At 45.5% G+C, this 25,887-nt stretch overlaps 1 protein-coding gene across 1 annotated transcript in view; it reads right to left on the bottom strand.

Moving 5' to 3' along the window:
• LOC309601530 (transmembrane protein 161B-like) overlaps window positions 1-25,887 on the bottom strand; it is a gene marked incomplete at its 3' end in the record, with an annotated part of 70,857 nt that overhangs the window by 37,570 nt on the left and 7,400 nt on the right. The window contains exons 2-5 of the mRNA XM_082334575.1: window positions 21,217-21,320; window positions 17,651-17,731; window positions 3,364-3,461; window positions 163-319 (exon numbers count right to left, since the gene is read on the bottom strand). Coding sequence (XP_082190701.1) covers window positions 163-319; window positions 3,364-3,461; window positions 17,651-17,731; window positions 21,217-21,320 — 440 coding nt within the window. The remainder of the gene's footprint in view (window positions 1-162; window positions 320-3,363; window positions 3,462-17,650; window positions 17,732-21,216; window positions 21,321-25,887) is intronic.

Here is a 25,887-nt window from a genome sequence, read left to right as displayed (position 1 = left end):
ATTCCTGAAGGCTGGTCTTCCTAGTAAAGACTAAGGCAAAGGCGGTGATAAATATATATTTATTTATTCTGCAAATCAACAATACACAGATTTCTATGAATTGAAGAATGATGTAAGCTATTTGGAACAGATAGAATTATTTTAAAAAACAGTAAAGGATACACTGCAAAGGCCAAGACAAGCAGACACCACACTACACTGATATTCATTTCTTGTGAGGGCTTCATGATACTGCAATAGGCTTCAGTCACCACATACACGACTGTAGCTGCAACAGTGAAATCCACCAGCCACTGATATTCAGGAAAATAATGCAATGCTGAAAAATACAAGTTTGCAAATCTTAAAAGTACAATGATATTTTTAAGGCAATTACCGACATATACAAAAAGGGATGACAATTAAAAATTATTTTCAAATAATTGAGGTCTAGATCCAATCTAGATCCAGATTATCCAAGTTAAGAGCCACTTATTTTTTCATTCAGCAACCTCTCCTTTTAACCTGAACTTCACTCTTCACCTCTGTTGCTTGATACTGGATTACCACTCAATAATTTATAAGGTTACAAGATTTTATTATTTTATCATCTCAGCTTTTATGCATTAACCTGCTAACTTAAAAAATCATGGCTAATTTAGATCTCAGAATCAAGATAAAAAATGGTTATCCACTGAAGTCTAGCTACAATGCTAGGTAAGAGTTTTGATTCTCTGTTTAAGATTAAAAGCTCATTGACAGTCATTTAATGTACTATATATAATTGCTTCCTCTTTTTCTTTAAAAAACCCAAACTTAAAACATTGATGGTTTGTTCTTCAAGATTTTGATAACACCTCTTGTATAGCAATAACTCATTGTGTAAACGCCATCCTAAACATTCTGGGGAACGTACTGTGTTCCATGCAGGTTGGGTGATTTAAAAAGAGAGAGTTTTTCTTTTTCCCATAGATGCTAGGAACTGCAAAGAACAGTTCTTGACAATGAAGTGCAGTCTGCCCCTCTGTATTGGGTTTGCGTGGCAAGGTTTTGGTAGTGGGGGGGCTACAGGGGTGGCTTCTGTGAGAAGCTGCTAGAAGCTTCCCCCATGTCCGACAAAGCCAATGCCAGCTGGCTCCAAGACGGACCCACTGCTGGCCAACGCTGAGCCAATCAGCGATGGTGGTAGCGCCTCTGTGATAACATATTTAAGAAGGGGAAAAAACTGCCGCGCAACAGCAGCCGGAAGAGAGGAGTGAGAATATGTGAGAGAAATAACTATGCAGACACCAAGGTCAGTGAAGAAGGAGGGGGAGGAGGTGCTCCAGGCGCCGGAGCAGAGATTCCCCTGCAGCCCGTGGTGAAGACCACGATGACACAGGTTGTCCCCCTGCAGCCCATGGAGGTTAATGGTGGAGCAGATATCCACCTGCAGCCCGTGGAGGACCCCACACCGGAGCAGGTGGATGCTCCCGAAGGAGGCTGTAACCCCGTGGAGAGCCCACGCTGGAGCAGGCTCCTGGCAGGACCTGTGACCCCGTGGAGAGAGGAGCCCACGCTGGAGAAGGTTTGCTGGCAGGACCTGTGACCCCGTGGAGAGAGGAGCCCACGCTGGAGAAGGTTTGCTGGCAGGACCTGTGACCCCGTGGAGAGAGGAGCCCACGCTGGAGAAGGTTTGCTGGCAGGACCTGTGACCCCGTGGAGAGAGGAGCCCACGCTGGAGAAGGTTTGCTGGCAGGACTTGTGACCCCGTGGGGGACCCACGCTGGAGCAGTTCGTGAAGAACTGCAGCCCATGGGAAAGACCCATGTTGGAGAAGTTCGTGGAGGACTGTCTCCTGTGGGAGGGACCCCATGCTGGAGCAGGGGAAGAGTGTGAGGAGGAAGGAGCAGCAGAGATAACGTGTGATGAACTGACCGCAATCCCCATTCCCCGTCCCCCTGCGCCGCTTGGAGGGGGGAGGAGGTAGAAAAATCGGGAGTGAAGTTGAGCCTGGGAGGAAGGGAGGGGTGGGGGGAAGGTGTTTTAAAATTTGGTTTTATTTCTCATTATCCTACTCTGATTTGATTGGTAATAAATTAAATTAATTTCCCCCAAGTTGAGTCTGGTTTTGCCCGTGACGGTAATTGCTGAGTGATCTCCCTGTCCTTATCTCGACCCACGAGCCTTTCATTATATTTTTTCTCTCCCCTGTCCAGCTGAGGAGGGGGAGTGATAGAGTGGCTTGGTGGGCACCTGGTGGCTAGCCAAGGTCAACCCACCACACCCTCTCAAACACCTTCCTACATCAATGAGGTTAAAAAGTCACAGAATATTACTGAACATTTGACTACAAGGTATCTGATGTCAAAAACATGAAATTGGTTGAACTCAGTTATTTCAATGAAAGTCTGATATTTATTTTGAAATAACTATTTGGTTAGATTTAACATATATTTGCATATATAACTTTTTAAAGATACTTAAACCCTACACTGTATCAGTATCTATAAACTGATGCTTGTTTTATTCTCGGGGAGACCCATTAATGCTATTACTTGAAGCAAATAACACTAATTGAAAATTGTGAATGCTTTGCTTACATGCCAGTTTTTAAAAGCTGTGCATTTCTGTTACAGGTCTTTTCAGCACTGTCCTGGATAATTTAAGCTGCAACATCTCCTGCTCAGCACTATGCTTGCTTGCTTGCTTGCTTGCTTGCTTGCTTTCTATATTTATGCATACAATGCATGCATATAAAAATGTGGCTAGGAGGAAAATACGTATCACATGTATACATATCCATATATGACTTTTATGTAACAGAAAAATTGGTTATGTTTAAGGAGTCAAAAATTAGCATTTATAAAAAAGCCTATTAACTTTCAAAACAAATGCTGTGTATTTCTGCAGTGTTACTTTTGGTTTCTAAATATTTTACTTCAAAATTTCAGATGTGTGGGTGAAAGAACTAGGTTTCAATGCTACAGTACATTTCCTATTTTAGAAGAGCAGAAAGTGTGTTTCAACATCTGCCAGTTATTTTCTTGTACAAAGCTATTTTTATGTCTGTTTCAAATACACTGAGTGATGTGATCCTTTTGGTGTTGTCTCATATTGCTAGGGATGCCTAATGCAGCAATAGATGTGCTTTATGCTGGATTTTACCTGCTCATCCTTTTTTCTAATACTGCTATTAAGATGTCACCCATGGAACAACAAAAGAGACTTAGCCCTAATTTTTGCTTTCTCACTTTCTTTCTTTATAATCAGTTGTACTGTTATTCTTTCATTAACTATTGAAAAAAGATATTCCAGTATTTATTGCAAATAAACACTCGATAGAAAACAACATCAGGATATATTTGATATAATATGTTTTTGTTTGCATCCACTTATTCTTACCTATAGTGTCCCTTTCAGTCACAGACTTTGTTTCCAGATGAAGACCAATGTCTTTTGGAATGGTTAGGGGCTTGTTTTCAATATGACCATTATATTTTCTGTAAAAAAAAAAAAAAAAGTAAATAAAATACACACAGATATAACAAAACTAACTTGTTCGTTATATAATAGCATTTCAAATTTAAGTAGTATGCAGACCATTTTTTCCCCCACGTACAAACATTTTCATCTAGCTAGGTAAAAGCATTAATTCAAGTTCAAATAAGCACGTATCTTGAGAAACAACCAGGTATGTCAATAATTATTAGCTTTACCTTGCAAGCCTCTGAAATACTACTGTGGTTACACATACAGGTCTAAATGTCATCTATATGTTATGTCCTGAGTATGTATTAGGACAGGATCTGGTGGGCACCATCTACTCCAGCACACCGGTTTCCTCTGAAAGGAAGCTTCACGGTTCAGACAGGAAGGAAGCTATAGGGTGTGTTATGAAAATTCCCTTTCCTAACTATTATATCAATCAGTCTTTATAGTATGAAAGTGTATTAACTTTGTTAATAAATATATTAGTTCACATTATACGCTGTGATGTAATGAGGTAGTGGAATTTTACTGGAGACTTTGGTATTGTTCACGCTTAAGTAAAACAAACTAAAGGACAGCCCAGCCCTGGAAATAAGGACTTTGCTTCTTGGAAGCTTAGAGCTATCCATGAAGGATAAAGGTTACCCCTGGACAACCAAGATAACACCAGCATCCTAGCCCCTCTGACACGCCTTTGAAACCCTCCCAGCGTCGCCTGGCATCACAGATGAGTAACTATAGCAAGACTGACTCCAGGGACATCTGGATCAATAGACAAGCAGCAAGAATGCTGCAGAAATATAGTTGCTTTGCAAAATTTTCCTATGATTAGTAATCGGTAGTGTGGGTGTTAGTGATTAGTCAAATCGTGTTGTACCTGAATGTTTGAAGGGTATAAGAACCCCGTGTAAAACCACATCCAGGGTGCCCCAATTTGGCTGGGACACTTCATGCACATGAATAAATATTTACCCTTATAATTCTATACTTTGCGTCCTAGCCTCTCTCCTCAGTTGGCACGGGCCAGTTATGAATTTTTGTGGCAGGTGTTCCAATTGGTTCCCCCAGCCTTAACAGTTTATTGATATGAGTACAGGTACAGTACAGAACATATCCACCCTGCCACAGAAATACACTGAAGAAAATCAAAGCTAATTTGAGACTTTTCAGTTGAGGTCTAGGCCAGTAGACTAAAAGACAGCAGTGTTAAAGTCTTTGGATTGAAAGTAAGTAAGTGAGTAATACATACTTGGGAGTGTTAATTTATTGATCATTCACCGGAAATAACAAGCAATAATTGATCTCAGAAGATAACCAAAGTTGTTAGGAAAAAAATAAATATCAAATTTTCAAAATAGCGTTGGGTCCTTTTGTCACAATAGGGTGGCTTAGCAAGTATGTCACCTGAGCTGGACTAACCTAGATCCTTGAAAGATCTATCCTACTAGCCATCAAGCAAAGACAAATTTAAGATAGCTTTCTAATCTAAAAGGAAATGTAAAAATATCATATTTATTTCAATTCATATCCTGCTTATGAAAATAAGCCCCCCAAAAATGTATCACTGTATTAGTAATCCTAGAAAACTAATACAATTTAAAAAGCAATAACCCAGCATGCTCTCTTTGGGCAAAGCAGCAAAGTTAAGTACATTGTGATGCAGAGGCAGGGTTCAAAGCTGTGTTCCAGGTTTTAACCACTCCTGCACAGCAATATACAGAAGCTTCATAAAGAATCACACAAAGAGCCATTTACTCCTATCATACTAGGTAGCTATTTGCTTATACAAAGGGAAAGAATAAGGCAAGCAAAGGTTGATCCTCCTCGCACTGCTAAAACCCTTCCTGGCTTCCAGCATTAAGCAACTTGGGGATAACCTGAGCCAGGGATTGCAACCTCTGAAACCATCATTTTTAATAAGTGACATGAATTTGTTGAATACCTTTCTGAACCAGTCTGAGATCTGTTGACCTTCAAAGTATCTTGTAGCAGCAAGTTCCACAATTTGTGTCCCAAATTAAAAAGTGCTTAAACCTACTCTAATTTAATTCAGCATCTCCTTGTATAACATGGCAGTAAGTTTATTACTCCCTATCCACCTTCTTGCAAAGTGGATACATACCTCTAGCAAAACCATCCCCTCAATCAGTTCCTAGACTAGTAAATCTTAGCCTACTCCTCCTTGTGTGGAAGCCTTACTTCTAGTCATCATTGTTGACCTTTTCTAGTTCTACTAAATAGTCTTCGAAATACGGTACAAACAAAAGTACGTCTTATAATATAGAATATGAAGTTAGATTATGTTTTCCAGTTGGGATGGTGCTTTTCCCGGTGATCGCGCGAAGGCCAGCTTTCTTTTGTCCCGTTCGGGTTTTTTAACCCCCTGCTCAGTCTGCGCCAGAGGGGGCAGAGTGGGGCAGAGTACACCACGGATTTCCTGCGCATGTCGTCGGAGCTGAATTGGAGGGAGGATGACCTTTTGTTACCCCTCTATATTCATGGCCTGGCCGGCGATGTTCGTACAGAGGTAGCCCGAAAGCTGGCGCCGGAAGATTTTGCAGGTTGCCACTAAACGTGCTTCTGAAGCGGAGCAGCTTTTGCGCTTGCCCGGTTCTGCTCCGGTTTCGGGCCCCCGCTCCCTCCCGGCGTCCCCCCTGCTTGGCGGGGGGGCAGGCACCATGCTGGCGGTGCCAGGGGTGGGGCCCGTGTGGCCGGGACGGGAGCTCGGACCGCGGTGGCTCCTCCCCGAATCCGCCCTGCCCGCCTCCGCCCTGCTGCTCGCGGCGGGGTGGAACCCATTGCAAATCAGGGCAGGGTTTGCCCAGTCCCCCTCTCCCCCTGCTGAGGACTCTGCCGAGACGACGGTCGATTTGGCTACCTTTGGGAACAGTTAGGATTTTCCACCGTTTTCTGAACTGTCCCTTTCAGCGCCCGGTATTGTGGGGTCGAGAAACAGCTCCGGCCAGCGCGGGAAGGGAGGTCGCCGCCGGCGTAGATGGGGCGAGCCCAGGTGCCCTGCTCCTCACGGTGTCAGTCTCGCTTCCGCTCCCGGACGGCAGAGCGGTCGCTGCTGAGGCCCTGGTGGACTCTGGCTCTTGTAGGAATATGATTTCTGCAGAGTCTAAAAAAGGCTCGTGCGCCATTAGAGCGCCGATCTGTCCCTTGCCCTGTTTTTGCTACTGACGGTTTTTGCTAAACTCGCCGGCAGTGGTCCCACTGAGTGGCAGACCCCGCTCCTGCAGCTCTCCGTCGCCCCAGGATGCTGGGAGTTTATTTCTTTTTCTGTCCGCTCTATGCCCTTCTATCCAATCATCCTGGGTACGCCTTGGTTAGTCCGGCACGATCCGGTGGTCGATTGGGCACAGAGACGAATTTACCTTCCTGTGGGTGAATGGGTGAAGTGCGGGGAGTGCTGCTGCCTCCCCCCTCCCGCCGCAGCCGGTGGGGTACAGCGCCCTCTCCCGGCGCCGGTTGCTGACCAGGGTTCCGAGCAGGCCCTAGTGCCCACCGGGTGTCCCGTGCCGGCAGCGCCAACTCCCCCGAGCCACCTGCTGGCCTGTTGGGGGCGCTGCCGCCAGAATTTAGGGACTTTTTGGACGTTTTTGAGCAAAAGCGAGCAGAGACATTAACCGCCCCCCCCCCCCCCATCGGGTGTATGATTGTTCCATCGAGCTGTTCCCAGACGCTCCTCTCCCTTTGGGCCATATCTGTCCTCTGTCACAGCCAGACATGGTGGCCTTGAAGGCTTATACTGAGGATGGTTCAGCCTGGGGTTTTATTCAATACTCCCCTCCCTTGGTGCCACTATAATTTTTGTAAAGAAGGATGGAAGCTTGAGGCCATGTGTGGAGTATCAGGGATTGAATAATATTGCCATCAAGAACCCAGTACCCCCTGCCCCTCACTCCTGAGTTGTTGGAGCATTTACAGGGGGCATGCTGGTTTACTTAAAGTGGCTTATAATCTTATTTGTGTTCATCAGGGCAACAAGTGGAAAACGGCCTTTTTTTGCATGTATGGCCATTTTGAGTATCGTGTGACACCTTTTGGTCTGTGTAATGCCCCTGCTACCTTTCAGGGCTTTGTCAACGATGTTTTCTGTGACTTGCTGGACAGTTATGTCATTGCACATCTGGATGACATTTTAGTTTACTCGAGGACGTGGGAGGAACATGTTGTTCATGTTCGAGAGGTTCTCTCCCACCTTTGGCGTCACTGCCTTTATGCAAAGCTGGAGAAGTATGCCTTCCCCCAACAGCGTATAGACTTCCTGGGTTACTCAATTGCCCCCGAGGGCGTGAGCATGGACATGAAAAAGATTGATGCCTTTCTTTGTTGGCAGTCTCCCTTGACGGTGTGTGGTGTGTGCAGCGCTTTTTGGGCTTTGCTAATTTTTATCGGCGTTTTACTTGGAATTTTGCTCAAAAGGTTGCTCCGCTCACAGCACTGACTCATAAGGGTGTCCCTTTTCAGCGGACACACGAGGTTCAGGGGGCCTTTGACGACTTGAAGCAGGCGTTTATGACAGTCCCGGTTTTGGCCCACCTGGATACAAGTCATCCTTTTGTGTTGGAGGCAGATGCTTCTGCCCATGCCATCAGGGCAGTACTTTCTCAGTGTGGTTCACTGGATGGACAGCTTCATCCTTGTGCCTATTTTTCCTGCCAGATGACTGCTGCAGAGAGGAATTACGATGCCTGGGATGAAGAGTTGTTGGCCATCGGGGAGGCATGTGCTGAGTGGAGGCACCTTCTTGTGGGTCCTGCTGAGCCCCCTTTGGTTCTGACTGACCATCAAAATCTGGAATATTTTAGGAACCTGAAGTGCCTCTCTCCCAGTTGGCTTGTTGGGCAACTTTTCGCTCTCAGTTTCCATTTACTGTCACCTACAGGCTGGGTAAACAGAATGGCAGGGCAGATGCCCTGTCACGTCAGGAAGCCTCAGCGGGAGATGCTGAGGCAGATCTGCTCTCCTGTCATTTTTCTCTCTGCAAAATTTTTTTGCGGCTGTGCCAGCCAATACCTTGGTTCTGTGCATCAGGTGATGGCCGGTGATCCTTTGGCCATGCAGTTTTGGGCAGGGGATACTTCACAGAATCTGCAGGAGAAGGATGGTTGTCTGTATCACGATGAGCAGCTGTATATCCCTGCCGACCCACTGTGCACACAAGGTCCTTCAGCACTGTCATGGCACACTGACAGCAGGGCACGGTGGTCATCAGAAGACTGCATCAAGTCACACAGAGCTACTGGTGGCCTATGGTGCATGCTGATATCGCAAGCTACGTTCAGACTTGCGATGTCCATGCCAGGGCCAAGAGACTGATGTAGAGGCTACGGGGACTATTACAACCCTTACAAACTCCTGAGCGGCCATGGCAAATTATTTCAATGGATTTTATTGTGGACTTGCCTGTGTCTCGGGGGCATACAGCAAGCGGTGCTTGCGGTGGTGGACTTGTTTACGAAGGTGGCTATTTTTGTTCCACTAAAGAGGCTGCCCATGGCCCCTCAGACTGTACACTTGGTTTTGCAGCTACTGCTTCACTGTCATGGTCTGCCGGATAGCGTGGTGACAGATGAAGGGGCCCAGTTTACTGCTCAGTTCTTGAGGCAGCTTATGTGCCTGCTGGGGGTCCAACTCCGTCTTTCCACCCTTTATCACCCACAGTCTAATGGTCAGATGGAGCAGGTAAACCAGATCCTGGAGCAGTATCTCCACTGTTATATTAATAAACATCAAGATGACTGGGTCTCTCTGTTACTGTTGGCAGAATTTGCACATAACAGCAGTGTCCACTCTTCCACGCAGCAGACCCCTTTTTACGCACAGTACGGTTTTCATCCCTGTGACCACCCAGCTACTCCAGTGGCTGTCCAGGGGTTTTCTCCTGAGGACTCCCTTGAGCGGTTGCAGTATATGCATTTGGTTCTTCAAGAGCAGCTGGAAAAAGCAAAGGCTGCTTACAAAGACTATGCAGATAGTCATTGGCGACCAGCGCCGGACTTTGTGGTTGGGGACTATGTTTGGTTGTCCAGTGAACATGTTTGTTCTGTGCATCCTTCTTCTAAGTTGGACCACCGTTACCTGGGCCTGTATAAAATCCTGAAAGGGTTAAAGCCAAGATAGACAAAGCCACTGCATCAAAATGCCTCCTGAAAGCCTAGGGGCAAGGAGTATATTTAAATATCTTAGTCACTTAACTAAACAAAAGAAAGGCCTTTGTGATTTAGAGAGTAGTTAGAATGGTTGTAAGATAAGGGGGCTCCGGGATAATCCCATCTCAGACAACGGGGCCTTGGGAGAACAAATGCACGGAAGATAGGAGGTCACAAAAGAATGACAACAGCAGCCTTGAAGGACACCCTTTACTGAGTTTGCGCAGAAGCAAAGGTCAATCAGCGAACACAGTGAAGAAGACTACGAGCCTTCATCTGAAGACCCCCAAAGACCACCTGAAGACCACCATGGGAGACGACTGCGCATGCGGATCGGACATTTGCATATGTTAATAAGTTCCAGGAAATCTCATGTTTATGTAAATGAATTCTCGGAAATCCTGTGAATATGTAGGATTTTATAGTATATAATCTCTGAAAGTCTACCAGATCGGTGGAGCACTTATGGTGGAGAATCCCCAGTGCTGCCCAGCGCTGCAATAAAGAATACCTGCTTAATAGTAACTTCGTTGCTATTGAGTTTCATTTCAGGGACTCTCTGAATACTCCGTTTCTCCCTTGGGGGAATTCAGACTGTGAGGAGAAGCATCCGTGAATTTTTGTATCAGCACCATGCTCTTGTTTTTGCTGTGCATGTTGAAGATTGGTGTGGGTTTTTTCAGTTTGCTGTGCTTTGCCGTAATGAGTGATGTTTTGCCTGGAAGATTGGTTATTAAAACACTGTCCTTGAGTGCTATCTGGTATTTGGGTTCTGTAGTGAAGCCATTACTGTACTTTGGGTACCACCTCATGGAGACAATTAGCAATTATACCTCTTCCTCTGAGAGGTTTTTTATGGAGGAAATACAGGATGGCACCTTCACTGCCCTCTTCTATGATGTTTCCTCCTTCATTACAACAACTTTTCATTATCTTGAGCATCCTTGGGTAGTTAAGATATATCCATTGATAGTTCTTGGGAATTTTGTTTCAGTTTTACCTAAGGTTAATAAGCAGCTCAAGAATATCATCCAGAGATCTCCTCCAAGGCTGGATAGTTATGAGTGGCAGGGTGTGTGGGAGAGTATGGGCAAGTACCTAGGAAAATGGGCACCTCCAGTGTTTTGGAACTTCACCCCCGAACAAGCGTAGAATCCTGAAAAACTAGTAAAGTATTTGGAAAAAGTATGTTGTCACCCTGGCAACTCCAGAGAGACACAGATCACTGCAATGTGCTGGGGCCTGGCCCATGCCTACCGAGCCCTATTCAACACTATTCAGTACCCTCAAGGGGAAGAGAAGGTCTCTGGATCGGACGACAAAATGACGGCCCCCGTGGCTGCGCCGGCCCCTGCCACAGGCACTGCGGCTGCGCCAGCCCCCGCGATAGGCGCTGCGGCTGAACCAGAGAACCAACCCGTGCCAGTGTCACTTGCCCCTATACAGAAGAAAAAATACACAAGGAAATCAGCTCGTTTAGTAAGGGACGAAGATGAACCAGGGCCATCAGGAGAACTGGAGGAGGAAGAGGCAGAACCCATAAATGAGATGGTAACCACCCAATCCCTGTCCCTGAGTGAGCTGCGAAATATGCGAAAAGAATTCGGTCATCGTCCAGGTGAGCACATCATCACCTGGCTGCTCCGATGCTGAGATAATGGGGCCAGTAGCCTGGAATTAGAGGGTAGGGAAGCCAAGCAGCTGGGATCCCTTTCTAGGGAAGGGGGCATTGACAAAGCGATTGGAAAAGGGGCACAAGCCCTCAGCCTCTGGAGGCGACTCCTGTCAGGTGTGAAGGAAAAGTATCCCTCCAAGGAAGATGTTATATGTCACCCAGGCAAGTGGACCACCATGGAGAGAGGTATCCAGCACCTGAGGGAATTAGCTGTGCTGGAAGTGATTTATAATGACCTGGACAACGAGCAGTTATCCAAAGATCCAGATGAAGTCCAATGCACACGACCCATGTGGCGGAAGTTTGTACGGAGCGCACCATCATCAAACGCAAACTCATTGGCAGTAATGACCTGGAAAGATGAAGAGGGACCAACGGTGGATGAAATGGCTGGCCAACTCCGACAATACGAAGAGTCTCTCTTCCTCCCTACAGGCCTGTGTCTCGGCTGTGGAGAAACTGTCCCAGAAGGTCCAGCAACACGAAGAGGATATATCCTACTCCTCACCTGTACGGACCAGTATCTCAGCCATTAGGAGTAAGCGTCCCTCTGTTCAAGAGAGAAGATATAGTGGATACACACCATGGGCCACCCTGTGGTTTTATCTGCGTGACCACGGGGAGGACATGAGGAAGTGGGATGGAAAATCTACCTCGACCCTAGAGGCACGGGTACGTGAGTTGCAAGGAAAAACAATCACAAAAGGTGGTTCTCCCAGGAGAGTTGCAGCTCCAGTTTCCAGCGAGCAGTTCCCCAGACAGAGCAGAAGGGCTGATTTTGTTTCTGATCTTAATAAAGGGGTTTTTGATTCGCATTTACAAGAAGTGAGTAACGAATGCTATGACCAGGACTAGAGGGGCCCTGCCTCCAGCCAGGTGGAGGAGAGGGACAACCGGGTGTACTGGACTGTGTGGATTCGATGGCCTGGCACATCAGCCCCACAGGAGTAGAAGGCTTTAGTAGACACCAGTGCACAGTGTACCCTCATGCCATCAGGCTATAAAGGGGCAGAACCCATCTGTATTTCTGGAGTGACAGGGGGATCCCAAGAGCTGACTGTATTGGAGGCTGAAGTGAGCCTAAGTGGGAAGGAGTGGCAGAAGCACCCCATTGTGACTGGCCCAGAGGCTCCGTGCATCCTTGGCATAGACGACCTCAGGAGAGGGTATTTCAAGGACCCAAAAGGGTATCAGTGGGCTTTTGGTATAGCTGCCTTGGAGACAGAGGAAATTAAACAGCTGTCTACCCTGCCCGGTCTCTCGAAGGACCCTTCTGTTGTGGGGTTGCTGAGGGTCAAAGAACAACAGGTACCAGTTGCTACCACAGCAGTGCACCGGCGGCAATATCGCACCAAAAGAGACTCCCTGATTCCCATCCATAAGCTGATTCGTCAACTGGAGAGCCGAGGAGTGATCAGCAAGACACACTCACCCTTTAACAGTCCCATATGGCCAGTGCGAAAGTCTAATGGAGAGTGGAGACTAAGAGTAGACTATCGGGGCCTCAATGAAGTCACGCCGCCTCTGAGTGCTGCTGTGCCAGACATGTTAGAACTTCAATATGAATTGGAGTCAAAGGCAGCCAAGAGGTATGCCACCATTGATATCGCTAATGCCTTTTTCTCAATCCCTTTGGCAGCAGAGTGCAGGCCACAGTTTGCTTTCACTTGGAGGGGCGTCCAGTACACCTGGAATCGACTGCCCCAGGGGTGGAAACACAGCCCCACCATTTGCCACGGACTGATCCAGACTGCATTGGAACAGGGTGGGGCTCCGGAACACCTGCAATACATTCATGACATCATCGTGTGGGGCAACACAGCAGCAGAAGTTTTTGAGAAAGGGAAGAAAATAGTCCAAATCCTTCTGGAGGCCGGCTTTGCCATAAAACAAAGTAAGGTCAAGGGACCTGCACAAGAGATCCAGTTTTTAGGAATAAAATGGCAAGATGGGCATCGTCAGATCCCAATGGATGTAATCAACAAAATCACAGCCATGTCCCCACCAGCCAGCAAAAAGGAAGCACAAGCTTTCTTGGGCATTGTGGGTTTTTGGAGAATGCATATTCCAAATTACAGTCTGATCATAAGCCCTCTCTATCAAGTGACCCGGAAGAAGAATGATTTCAAATGGGGCCCTGAGCAACGACAAGCCTTTGAACAAATTAAACGGGAGATAGTTCATGCAGTAGCCCTTGGGCCAGTCCGGGCAGGACAAGATGTAAAAAATGTGCTCTACACTGCAGCCGGGGAGAATGGCCCTACCTGGAGCCTCTGGCAGAAAGCACCGGGGAAGACTCGAGGTCGACCCCTAGGGTTTTGGAGTCGGGGATACAGAGGATCCGAGGCCCGCTATACTCCAACTGAAAAAGAGATATTGGCAGCATATGAAGGGGTTCGAGCTGCTTCAGAAGTAATTGGTACTGAAGCACAGCTCCTCCTGGCACCCTGACTGCTGGTGCTGGGCTGGATGTTCAAAGGGAGGGTCCCCTCTACACATCATGCAACTGATGCTACGTGGAGTAAGTGGGTCGCACTGATCACACAACGGGCTCGAATAGGAAACCCCAGTCGCCCAGGAATCTTGGAAGTGATCATGGACTGGCCAGAAGGCAAAGATTTTGGAATATCGCCAGAGGAGGAGAAGGTGATGCGTGCCGAGGAGGCCCCACCATATAATAATCTGCCGGAAAATGAGAAGCAATATGCCCTGTTCCCTGATGGGTCCTGTCGTCTTGTGGGGAAGCATCGGAGGTGGAAAGCTGCTGTACGGAGTCCTGTACGACAAGTTGCAGAAACTGCTGAAGGAGAAGGTGAATCGAGTCAGTTTGCAGAGGTGAAAGCCATCCAGCTGGCTTTAGATATTGCTGAACGAGAAAAGTGGCCAATGCTCTGTCTCTATACTGACTCATGGATGGTGGCAAATGCCCTGTGGGGGCGGTTACAGCAATGGAAGCAGAGCAACTGGCAGCGCAGAGGCAAACCCATCTGGGCTGCCGCATTGTGGCAAGATATTGCTGCCCAGATAGAGAACCTGGTTGTAAAAGTACGTCACATAGATGCTCACATACCCAAGAGTCAGGCCACTGAAGAACATCAAAACAATCAGCAGGTGGATCAGGCTGTTAAGATTGAAGTGGCTCAGGTGGATCTGGACTGGCAACATAAGGGTGGATTGTTTCTAGCTTGGTGGGCCCATGACACCTCAGGCCATCAAGGAAGAGATGCAACATGCAAATGGGCTTGTGATCGAGGGGTGGACCTGACCATGGACACTATTGCACAGGTTATCCATGAATGCGAAACATGCGCTGCAATCAAGCGAGCCAAGCGGTTCAAGCCTCTCTGCTATGGAGGACGATGGCTGAAATATAAATATGGGGAGGCCTGGCAGATTGATTATATCACACTCCCACAAACGCGCCAAGGCAAGCGCCATGTGCTTACAATGGTGGAAGCAACCACCGGATGGCTGGAAACATATCCTCTGCCCCATGCCACTGCCCGGAACACCGTCCTGGGTCTTGAAAAGCAAGTCCTATGGCGACATGGCACCCCAGAAAGAATTGAGTCAAACAACGGAACTCATTTCTGAAACAGCCTCATAGACACCTGGGCCAAAGAGCATGGCATTGAGTGGGTATATCACATCCCCTATCATGCACCAGCCTCTGGGAAAATAGAACGATACAATGGACTGTTAAAGACTACACTGAAAGCAATGGGCGGTGGAACGTTCAAACATTGGGATACACATTTAGCAAAGGCCACCTGCTTAGTCAACACTAGGGGATCTGCCAGTCGAGCTGGCCCTGCCCAATCAAGACTTTTACGTACTGTAGAAGGGGATAAAGTCCCTGTAGTGCACATAAAAAATATGCTGGGGAAGACAGTCTGGGTTACTCCCGCCTTAGGCAAAGGTAAACCCATTCGTGGGATTGCTTCTGCTCAGGGACCTGGGTGCACTTGGTGGGTGATGTGGGAGGATGGGGAAGTCCGATGTGTACCTCAAGGAGACTTGATTTTGGATGAAAATAGCCAATGAACTGAATTATATAATGTTTGTTGCTATATAATACTGTATGTCATCACTTCTGTGATTACTATATGACATATCAACAGTATACAGTAAGCATCACCCAAATTAATGAAGAATGAACTCTGAGGAAACCAAGCGAAGTGCAGAGGTGATAGAACTAGAACTGGCTTCAGCATGCTACAATCCAACACCACACACTACCTCTCCTGCCCAGAAAGACCGTTATGACAGATGAATCCCAAAGTCATAAACTAAACGAACTCAACAAACGTTCTAGAGGGATAGCATATAGACTAAGGGAATGATACTCGTGTATTGTATCAAAGGAAAGGAAGGGGGTGGTCGTTAATGAGGATGTGTTGGATAATGTGGGACCTGGGCATGACGTAAATATTATGGAATAAGGGGTGGATACTGTCCTGGTTTCAGCTGGGATAGAGTTAATTTTCTTCTTGATAGCCGGTATGGGGCTGTGTTTTGGATTTAGGATGAGAACAATGTCGATGATGATACACTGATGTTTTGGTTCTTGCTAAGTAGTTGCTAAGTGGTGCTCACACTGGTCAAGGACTTTTCAGCTTCCCATGCTCTGCCGGGTGCACAAGAAGCTGGGGGGGGGGCACAGCCAGGACAGCTGACCCAGACTGGCCAAGGGGCTATTCCATACCACATGACGTCATGCTCAGTATATGAGCGGGGGGGAGTTGGCCGGGGGAGGGGCAACGATCGCTGCTTGGGGGACGTGCTGGGCATCGGTCGGCGGGTGGTGAGCAATTGTAGAGTGTATCGCTTGCTTTGTATTACTATTGTACTATTATCACTTGTTTTTATTATTATTGTTATTATTACTATTACTACTGTTCTAGTTTTATTTTACTGTAGTTATTAAACTGTTCTTATCTCAACCCACGAGTTTTCCCCTTTTGCCCTTCCGATTCTCTCCCCCGTCCCACTAAGGGGGGAGTGAGCAAGCGGCTGCGTGGTGCTTAGTTGCCAGCTGGGGTTAAACCACGACAAAGGCTCATATTGGTGAAACACGTAACTTAAAGCTATAGTTATGTAACTGAAGTTATTTTAAATATGAATAAATATCACTGGTTAAATGCACAGTTATAAATTGTAATACTATTAACTATTTTGCTTAAATTTGTTACAGAAAATTTGGATAAAATGTTTTTCTGAATATTAAAGAATATTGTGACAAACGTGTAATACTGAAGCATTATATATTAAAGAAAAGGCTTAATTTTTTAGCCCAACATTTGGCAAATAAGGTTGCTACCCATGTAGCTTAAGTAAGAAATTGAAAAAAAAAATGCCTTGATTTTATGATAAACAGGTTATATGTGCAGTTTATGAATTAACACAAAAGTTAGATATTAAGAATTTTAAGAGAGCAGTTTATATTGTAATAAAAAAAAAAAGACCAAAGGAAACCACCTATGTCACCAAAAAGCAAGTTACTGGGTATTTGTTTTAAACATAGCCAATTCGGAAATCTTGCATAGATTACATAGCAAGCTCCACCACCTCAGGATCAGTCTTGGTTCTTGCCCCAATTACACTTCTGGTGAGGCTGTTCCAGAGCTTCGTGACTGAAGATCAGAAATCTGTTTCCAGCTTAAGTTGATTGATAGACAGCTATCCTATCCTTCTCGGACTCTTTTTGCTAGGTTAAACAAGGCAAGCTCTTTTAGCCTCCTCTTGCAAGATAGTCTTTCTGTTTCCTGGATCATCCTAGCAGTCCTTCTCCTCACCTGTTTGAGTCTGAATTCATTTTTCTTGAACATGAGTGATCAGAACTGTACACAGTAATCCAGATAAAGTTCTACATCAGTGGCCTTGTGCAACAGGATTAACACTTCCCTCTCTCTTTACTGGAAATACCTCACCTAATATATCCTAGGAGCACATTTACCTTTTTCACAGCTGCATAAGAGTGGCGGCTCACAGTAATCCTGTGTTCAACTAATATGCTCAAATCTTTCTCATCTTGCTTCAAGATGAAGAGCTTCAATCGTATATAAGATTTCCTATTCTCAGTCTTCATCTAAATGAATAGATTCATTAAGAAAATTATTGCCATCAAATTAGCAATGTCACAGACCACTTTTGGAGACTGTGAATTACCTAGTTCTGTACAATTTGGGCATGCTAAGCTCTCTGCTAAACCAAAAGAACACAGTTCAGTACAGAGCTGTGGCAATCAAAGCAAGCAGGGCAATCATATGCAAGAAGTTTTAGACACACAAAACCAAAAGTTTGCCAGTGAAGTTGTTATATGGATTAAAAAAAAACAAAACACCAAAAACTTAAAACAAGTTTTTACCTATCTTTTTTGCTCTTGCCTCTTTGTTTCCCTGCAAAAAGTCTTAGATCTTCTTCAGTAGGATGCTGATACCATTGTAAACTAAAGAAAAAAAAACACTCAAGTAAAACAATGTCAGAATGAGCAATTCAGAGTGCTTTTTAAAAAGAAAACTATATATCGTCACATATACATACACACATTAAACCATGTTTTGCAGCACCTAACCAAAATACCTTTGTGTTAAAGTACCAACACTGTCTCAACTGATCAATTACAGATAAACTTCAGTTCTCTTCAGCATAAAAGACACGTGCTCATCATTAGAAAGGTTTGCAACTATCAACGCACCATTCAAGTGAAAGCACTTGTGCTTCTTAAAACACCAAATTTTCAAGCTGTCATCAACCACAGCAGAAAAGGCAGTACCTATATTGGAAAAAGGTCACTATATCATTACAATTACCTATGAGAATGATGTTCTAAATGATTTTATTAAGGATAACTACTCTTCTCAAAAAAGAGTAATTTTAAAAAATCTGCAACAGCTATTATGGAATAACCATAACCAGTCTTTTTTCTTACACAGACCAGATCTTAACATCTACATTCCTGTCCTAAAAAACACCACAGTGATATCTTCAACTCTTACTAGAAAGAAGAAAAAATGAACAGCACAGCTTACAAAAGCATAGATATTTGTAAATTAAAGGTATTTAACCGTAGCGTAGAAAAATATTTGTACATTGGGTTTACATGGGGAGGTTTTGGTAGCGGGGCGGGCAGGTCTGCAGGGGTGGCATCTGTGAGAAGACACCAGAAGCTGCCCCCATGTCAGACAGAGCCAGTTCCAACTGGCTCCAAAACGGACCCACCACTGGCCACAGCCAAGCCAATCAGCAATGTTGGTAGCGTCTCTGTGATATCATATTTAAGAAAGGGTAAAAAACACTGTGCAGCAGCTGTGAGAGAGAAGTGAGAAAAAAAATGAGGGCAACGATCCTGCAGACACCAAGGTCAGGGAAGAAAGAGGGGGAGGAGGTGCTCCAGGCACCGGAGCAGAGATTCCCCTGCAGCCCATGGTGAAGACCACAGTGAAGCAGGTTGTCCCCCTGCAGCCCATGGAGGTCCACACCGGAGCACATATCCACATTGCAGCCCGTGGGGGACCCCTAACCGCAGCAGGTGGACGTACCCTGAAGGAAGCTGCAGCCCGTGGAGAGCCCACACTAAAGCAGATTTTCCTGAAGGTCTGTAGTCCGTGGTAGGGACCCCATGCTGGAGAAGGGGAAAAGCGTGAGGAGGAAGGAGCGGCAGAGATAAACTGTTATGATCTGACCGCAACCCCCATTCCCCATCCCCCTGTGCCGTTCAGGGTGGGGGAAGGCACATAGAATGGCTTGGGTTGGAAGGGACCTTTAAAGGTCATCTAGTCCGACCCCCTGCCATGGGCAGGCACATCTTCAACTAGATCAGGTTGCTCAAAACCCCATCCAACCTGACCTTGAATGTTTCCACAGATGGGGCATCTACCACCTCTCTGGGCAACCTGTTCCAGTGTTTTACCACCCTCATTGTAAAAAAAATTATTCCTAATGTCCAAGCTAGATCTACCCTCTTTCAGTTTAAAACCGTTGCCCCTTGTCCTGTCACTACAGGCCCTGGTAAAAAGTCTCTCTCCATCTTTCTTATAAGCCCCCTTTAAGTATTGAAAGGCCGCAATAAGGCCTCCCCAGAGCCTTCTCTTCTCCAGGCTGAACAACCCCAACTCTCTCAGCCTTTCCTCATAGGAGAGGTGTTCCAGCCCTCTGATCATTCTCGTGGCCCTCCTCTGGACCTGCTCTAACAGGTCCATGTCTGTCTTGTACTGGGGACCCCAGAGCTGGATGCAGTACTCCATATGGGGTCTCACGAGAGTGAAGTACAGGGGGAGATTCACCTCCCTCAACCTGCTGGCCATGCTTCTTTTGATGCAGCCCAGGATACGGTTGGCTTTCTGGGCTGCAAGCACATATTGCCGGCTCACATCCAATTTTTCATCCCCCAGTATTCCCAAATCCTTCTCTGCAGGGCTGCTCTCAGTCCATTCATCCCCCAGTCTGTATTGATATTGGGGATTGTCCAGACCCAGATGCAGGCCCTTGCACTTGGCCTTGTTGAACTTCATGAGGTTCACATGGCCCCACTCCTCAAGCCTGTCCAGGTCCCTCTGGATGGCATCCCTTCCCTCAGGCATGTCAACTGCACCACTCAGCTTGGTGTCTTTGACACTAAACTAAACTTTAGTGGGGGATGGGAAGGTTGAAAGGAAGAACAATGGTGGGACAAAAATGCAATGCATGCTTTAGGAGAAACTCCCAATTTTGGAAGTTTGATTGCTGGTATAATGAAGTGTTTAACAGGCACTTGCACAGAGCTCATTGATATCATCTTAAAATAATTTAAAAATTAGTATAATGGATAAGTAAGAGTTCAAGCTGGCAATGCTATAAAGAACACAATGTGTTTAATAGGGGTTTCCACATAGTCTGTATCAGTAGGTGCTATTGTGCTAAATATTTGACTGATGCTGGAATTTGTTCAACAGAAAAGAAGTTTAGTACAAGCTAATAATATACTACAGAAATTATTAACATTGAATGTTACAAGTTTCCCCTGAAGGAATTCACTGCCAGTTCAAACACTAAAAAAAACAAAAACAATCCACCACAAAAAAAAAAAAAAAGAAACCCACAATTGAATGTACATATACAGGCATCTTGAAATGAACTGGTCACTTAAAGTTCCTGGCTTTTCTGTTTTTGAATGGTGATGTGTTTATCCGCCCTCCACAAATGGGAGGGCTCTCTCACGTAGATATTTCAGACAACCTCACTTAGAAAAGCCTCTCAACCTTTTGCAAAAAAAGTAGAGATTTGATATTCTGAAAATTTCAACAATTATAAAAGACAGCATATTACTTTCTAATCAGACAGTGTGTTTCTCTTCCTGGAAAAAAAGAGAAAGTGTCTATGTTTTTGGTTTTTTTTTAATACTTAAGATACTGATTTATATTTAAAACAGCTGGTGGTTTTAGTTATTATGGATACAGCCACACATGGAATGCTCCCCTTGCAACTCATGTATTTGATCTATTGTTATGAAGTAGCATATTGACATTTATACTAACCCTGTCCTATGAAGTATTAAAAAAGAATTTTTAGTAAGTACCTAAGCACTCTTTATATGCAAGGCTAATCAGCAGACAGATTACTAAAAATACTGAGGCAGTGCAGAGAAAAAAAATCCTTCTGTTCTTGCAGTGTCTTATATTCAATTTAGCTTTTTAATATTAAAATATGTGGCTTATGCCTTTAAAAAGATAAGAGCCAGACGGCAGCTAACTTTGACCGATACGATTAAAGCAACAAACTTAAGTCTGTTCTTTTACAGCAACACTGTCTTACACTTCAAGAATTCAAGAATAGCAGATGAATTATTTTTCAAAAAAAAGTGTAATTTACATTAGTTCGCTTTACTTTTTCTACTCTAATGCGCAATTGTGTTACCATATTCAAACACAGTGCAGCAACTTTTTCTTATCTTACCTGCCACTACAGAGAAGCCAACGAGCAAAAGAGTAGTGAGGTATGATCTTCTGTATGACACTAGCCATTACCATGGTAACCACCAGCTGTACACCTATCACACCCTGCAGAGGAATAAGTTAATAACAAGTCAGTGTGTTTAAAAAAAAAAGGCACTGAAGTACTTTTTTAAAAAAAAAAAACATTTTAAAAACACCTTCATATAGTAGGGATAATATTTTTGGTTCTTTTTAAACCGCAGGGGAAGAAAAACAATACTGCGTCAGTTTTCAAGAAATCCCCTGGAACTTGCTATAATAATCCAAAAAGAAAAGGCACTGCCAAATCACAAGGATAGTAACGTATGTATTTGAGCCATCAGATAGTACAAGAGCTTCTCCATTTAACAGATGTTAAGCCACATGATGGCATGACATTTCACAAGACCTTATACATTAAAATTACATCACTGATTACGATCTTGCTTTTGGTGGTCTCTTCAATTCTGACATGACTTAACAGCTGACACTGCACAAACCTACTGGGAATTAACAATGATTTATAAAATTTGCATTTATGACTTGAAATTTCAGCTTTCTATTTACATGCAACATTTTCATGCTTAAAACATCACAAGAAAAAAACAAAACCAAAAAAAATGTAGACATACAAGTGAAATTTACCAAAATATGCAAGTTAAAAAGCACCAAAGATCAAACAAATAAATAACTTCTCTTTTTTTGAACTGATCTGTTTTTCAAAATACTCTCTCATGAAAAGGAGCATATGCACATTTTCAATCAGCACACAAAACACCACATTTAAGTAGTGGCATAAGAATGTCTATATGCATATTTATTCTTAAACATCGATCTTTGGATATTGCTAGTTACTAACAATATCTTAAAGACACAATATATCCCTTTGTATTTCTAAAGTTCAGAATTATACTTCTGTATTGGGTCTGGCTGGGATGGAGTTAACTTTCCCCATAGCAGCCCTCATAGTGCTATGCTCTGTATTTGTAGCTAGAAAGGTGTTGATAACACACCAATGTTTTGACATCAAGGCTGTCTCTCCAACTCCCCCACCCCCAAAGGCCAGTAGGCTGAGGTTGGGAGGGGACATAGCTAGGACAGCTGACTCAAACTGACCAAAAAGAGATATTCCATACCATATGATGTCATGCTCAGCAATAAAAGCTAAGAGAAAGGGGGGGGCGGGGGGGGGGGGCATTCGTTATTAAGGCGTTTGTCTTGCAAAGCAACCGCTACCTGTACTTCGGCCCTACTTCTCAGGAAGTGGCTGGACATCACCTGCTGATGGGAAGTAGAGAATAACACTTTTTGCTTTGCTATGCTTCTGCACACATCCTTTGCTTTTCTTTATTAAACTGCCTTTATCTCGACCCATGAGTTTTTCATCTTATTTTCTCCCCCTGTCCCACTGAGGAGGGGGAGTGATAGAGTGGCTGGGTCAACCCACAGTAAGCAGAAGCACAGGGAAGACATAGGCCCATTGCTAAACAGGACAGGGAAACTAGTCGCTAATAATGCTGACGAGGCAGAGGTTCTCAATACCTTCTTTGCCTCTGTCTTGACCGGCGTAGCTGGACCCCAGATCACAGGATCAAGTAGCTATGACAACACACGTGTCGACCTACCAGTAATGGAGGAAGGGCTGGTCTGCAGCCTCTTGCAAGGGCTCAACCCACATAAATCTATGGGCCCGGACAGAATCCACACCAGGGTGTTAAAGAGAAGTGGCTGACATCATTTCAAGGCCACTATCTATAATCTTTGAAAAGTCTGCTGGCTTATGTTCAGCCGGCTGTCAACCAACACCCCCAGGTCCTTTTCCGCCAAGCAGCTCTCCAGCCACTCTTCCCCAAGCAGTACACCTTGAAGCATCTGTGGCTGTGGATAAGTCCATGCTGCAGCAGGTACATCTTGAAGCATCAGTGACTGTGCATGAGGTCATGCTGGAGCACCTCAAAGCCTGTGGCCATGGGTAAGGCCATGACAGAGCAGGTACGCCCCTGAAGGGACTGCAGCCATGGGTAGGGCCATGTTGGAACAGGTTTACTTCTGAAGAGACTGTGGCTGTGGGTAAGGCCATGCTGGAGCAAGTATATCTCTGAAGGCATTGTGGCCCATGGAGAAGGCCATGCTGGAACAGGTGCACCTCTAAGCGACTGTGGCTGTGGATAAGTCTATGCCACAGCAGGTATACCCCTGGAGAGACTGTGGCTCATAGATAAGGCTCCACTTCGAGCAGGTACTCCCCTAAGGGACTGCAGTCTGTGGATAAGTCCAAGCCGGAGCAGGGGCAAGGGGAGGAGTTCATTGCAATATTAAACCCTATGGTCTGGTCCAAAGGGACCAGGGGTGGAGACTGCAATGGAAATACCTTTAAATTGTTGTAACCCATGATCTGAGTTGCATGTTATGGGAATTACTATAGCAGGAACCACCTGAACCAATGGAGGACAAGCCTTACAAGAAGCAGTGCAAGTGCAGCAGTGACCCGACCTGAGCTGGCTTTGGTGCCAAATAACTCCACGTGACACACCACCTCTCCTGTCCTGAGTGACCACCATAACAGATGGAGCCCAAAGTCATGGACTAAATGAACTCAATGGACATTTCATGGGCATTTTATGGACATTTTATAGGGGTGGTCCATAGACTAAGGGAATGATACCTGTGTATTTATCAAAGGATGGGAAGGGGGGGGGGGGGTGGTTAATGAGGATGTACTGGATAGCGTGGTACCTGAGCACGATGTACATAGTATGGAATAAGGGGTGGAGAATGTGCTGGGTTTGGCTGGGATAGAGTTAATTTTCTTTAGAGTAACTAGTATGGGGCTACGCTTTGGATTTGTGCTGAAAACAGTGTGGATAATACAGAGATGTTTTTGTTATTGATGAGCAGTGCTTACACAGAGTCAAGACCTTTTTGCTTCTCACACCACCCTGCCAGCAAGTAGGTTATTGTGCACAAAAAGTTAGGAGGGGATGCAGCTGGGATAGCTGACCCCAACTGACCAAAGGGATATTCCATACCATATGAAATCATGCTCAGCATATAAAGCTAGGGGAAGAAGAAGGAAGGGGGGGACAGAACGGACGACAACATTCAGAGTGATGGCATTTGTCTTCCCAAGTAACCATTATGCATAATGAAGCCCTGCTTTCCTGGAGATAGCTGAACACCCCACCTGCCACTGGGAAGTAGTAAATGAATTCCTTGCTTTGCTTGCACATGGGGCTTTTGCTTTACCTGTCAAACTGTCTTTTTCTCAACCCACGAGTTTTCTCCCTTTTACCCTTCCGATTCCCTCCCCCATCCCACCGGGGGGGAAGTGAGCGAGCAGATGTGTGGCGCTTAGTTGCTGGCTGCCACGACATTACAACACTAGAACATAGTATAAGGGTATGTGGAGGGACACTGTCTGCTCCTTTAAGGGTATCTGGCCAAAGGAGCCATAAACAAGAACATACAGACCAAAAGATAATGAAAGTTGTGATGAGAACAAACCTGGTCAGTCACACTAATTGGCAAGGATATGTGGAATGTGAGAAATTTTATTTTTTTCAGTTGGGAGGATAAGGGAAGGGAGGGGGACAAACACAGAGACATAAAACCTGACAAACTAGCATTAACAAAAACAATAACCAGAAACAAACCTGGTCAGTCACGCTAATTGTTGGGCTAGCAAGAAACTGCAGGCAAACCTGGGACTTTGTAACTGATAAGTATGCAAATCTGAGGGTCCAGGATTTTGGGGGTGGGGGTGGGGGTGTGTGTGTCAGTGGAACTATGCCAGCTGATGAGGGAATATGTAGGGGAAGGAGAAACAAGGAAGAACAAAGAAGGGGGGGGGGGGGGGGAAGACAGAAAAGGTTATAAAAGGGGATAGTTTCATCCAAAATGGGTCAGTCAGTATGCTTGTCTAGCTGAGCCCTGCACCTGATCTCTGCAGCCTGTCCCATCTTCTTATTAAATCTTTTCTTAACTATCTCTGCATAATCTCACTCTATCCCATGTGCACGTGTACTGCAAGGACCAAGTGCCAGCCACTGGTAAGACCTGTGTGTGTGTGTGAGTGAAATTTGGTGCCAACTACTGGAGTCAGACCAAGGGTGTAGTCACCCCATGGCCTGTGGTGTCAGCTACTGGAACAGGGTCTCAGTGCCAGCTACTGGAGTGAGTGGGGGTCTCCGACTCCAGCCACTGGGGCAGGAATGGGGTGTGTGTGTGTCCTGAAAACCAGCTACTAAGGGGGACCACCATGAGGAGAGTGCTGCGTGCTTGCTAGCAAGCGACAAGCTGGACTAGCTGTCGAGTAGGGGACCTGTGAATCGGGTAAGAGGGCCCAGGATTCAGGCAGGGGTACCAGACAGACAGAGGAGCTGTGTCAGTACTCGAGGGATCCACAAATGTGTGTGTGCTTTCACTAGTGAACTATCTCTACCAGCTGAAGAGGAGGAAGGGGATTTGTCTGTCTATGCTTATGTTTTACATGAGTCCTATATGTAGGTGCTGTTGAAAGCAGTGCCTTGTCTGTGGCAGTCTGTGTAACCAGCCACGTGTCATGCGTGTATGTCTGTCTCTGGGCTACCTGCTCAGCTTTGCTACTGGTTGAACATGCCAATGGGAAAGCAGCAGCCACATCCCTCAGCCTGGG

The sequence above is a fragment of the Platalea leucorodia genome (assembly GCF_965183815.1).
Source record: "Platalea leucorodia genome assembly, chromosome: W".
NCBI classification, from domain to species: Eukaryota; Metazoa; Chordata; class Aves; order Pelecaniformes; family Threskiornithidae; genus Platalea; species Platalea leucorodia.
The sequence above is the reverse complement of the archived record's forward strand: the minus strand, read 5'-3'. Positions and strand labels throughout refer to the sequence as shown.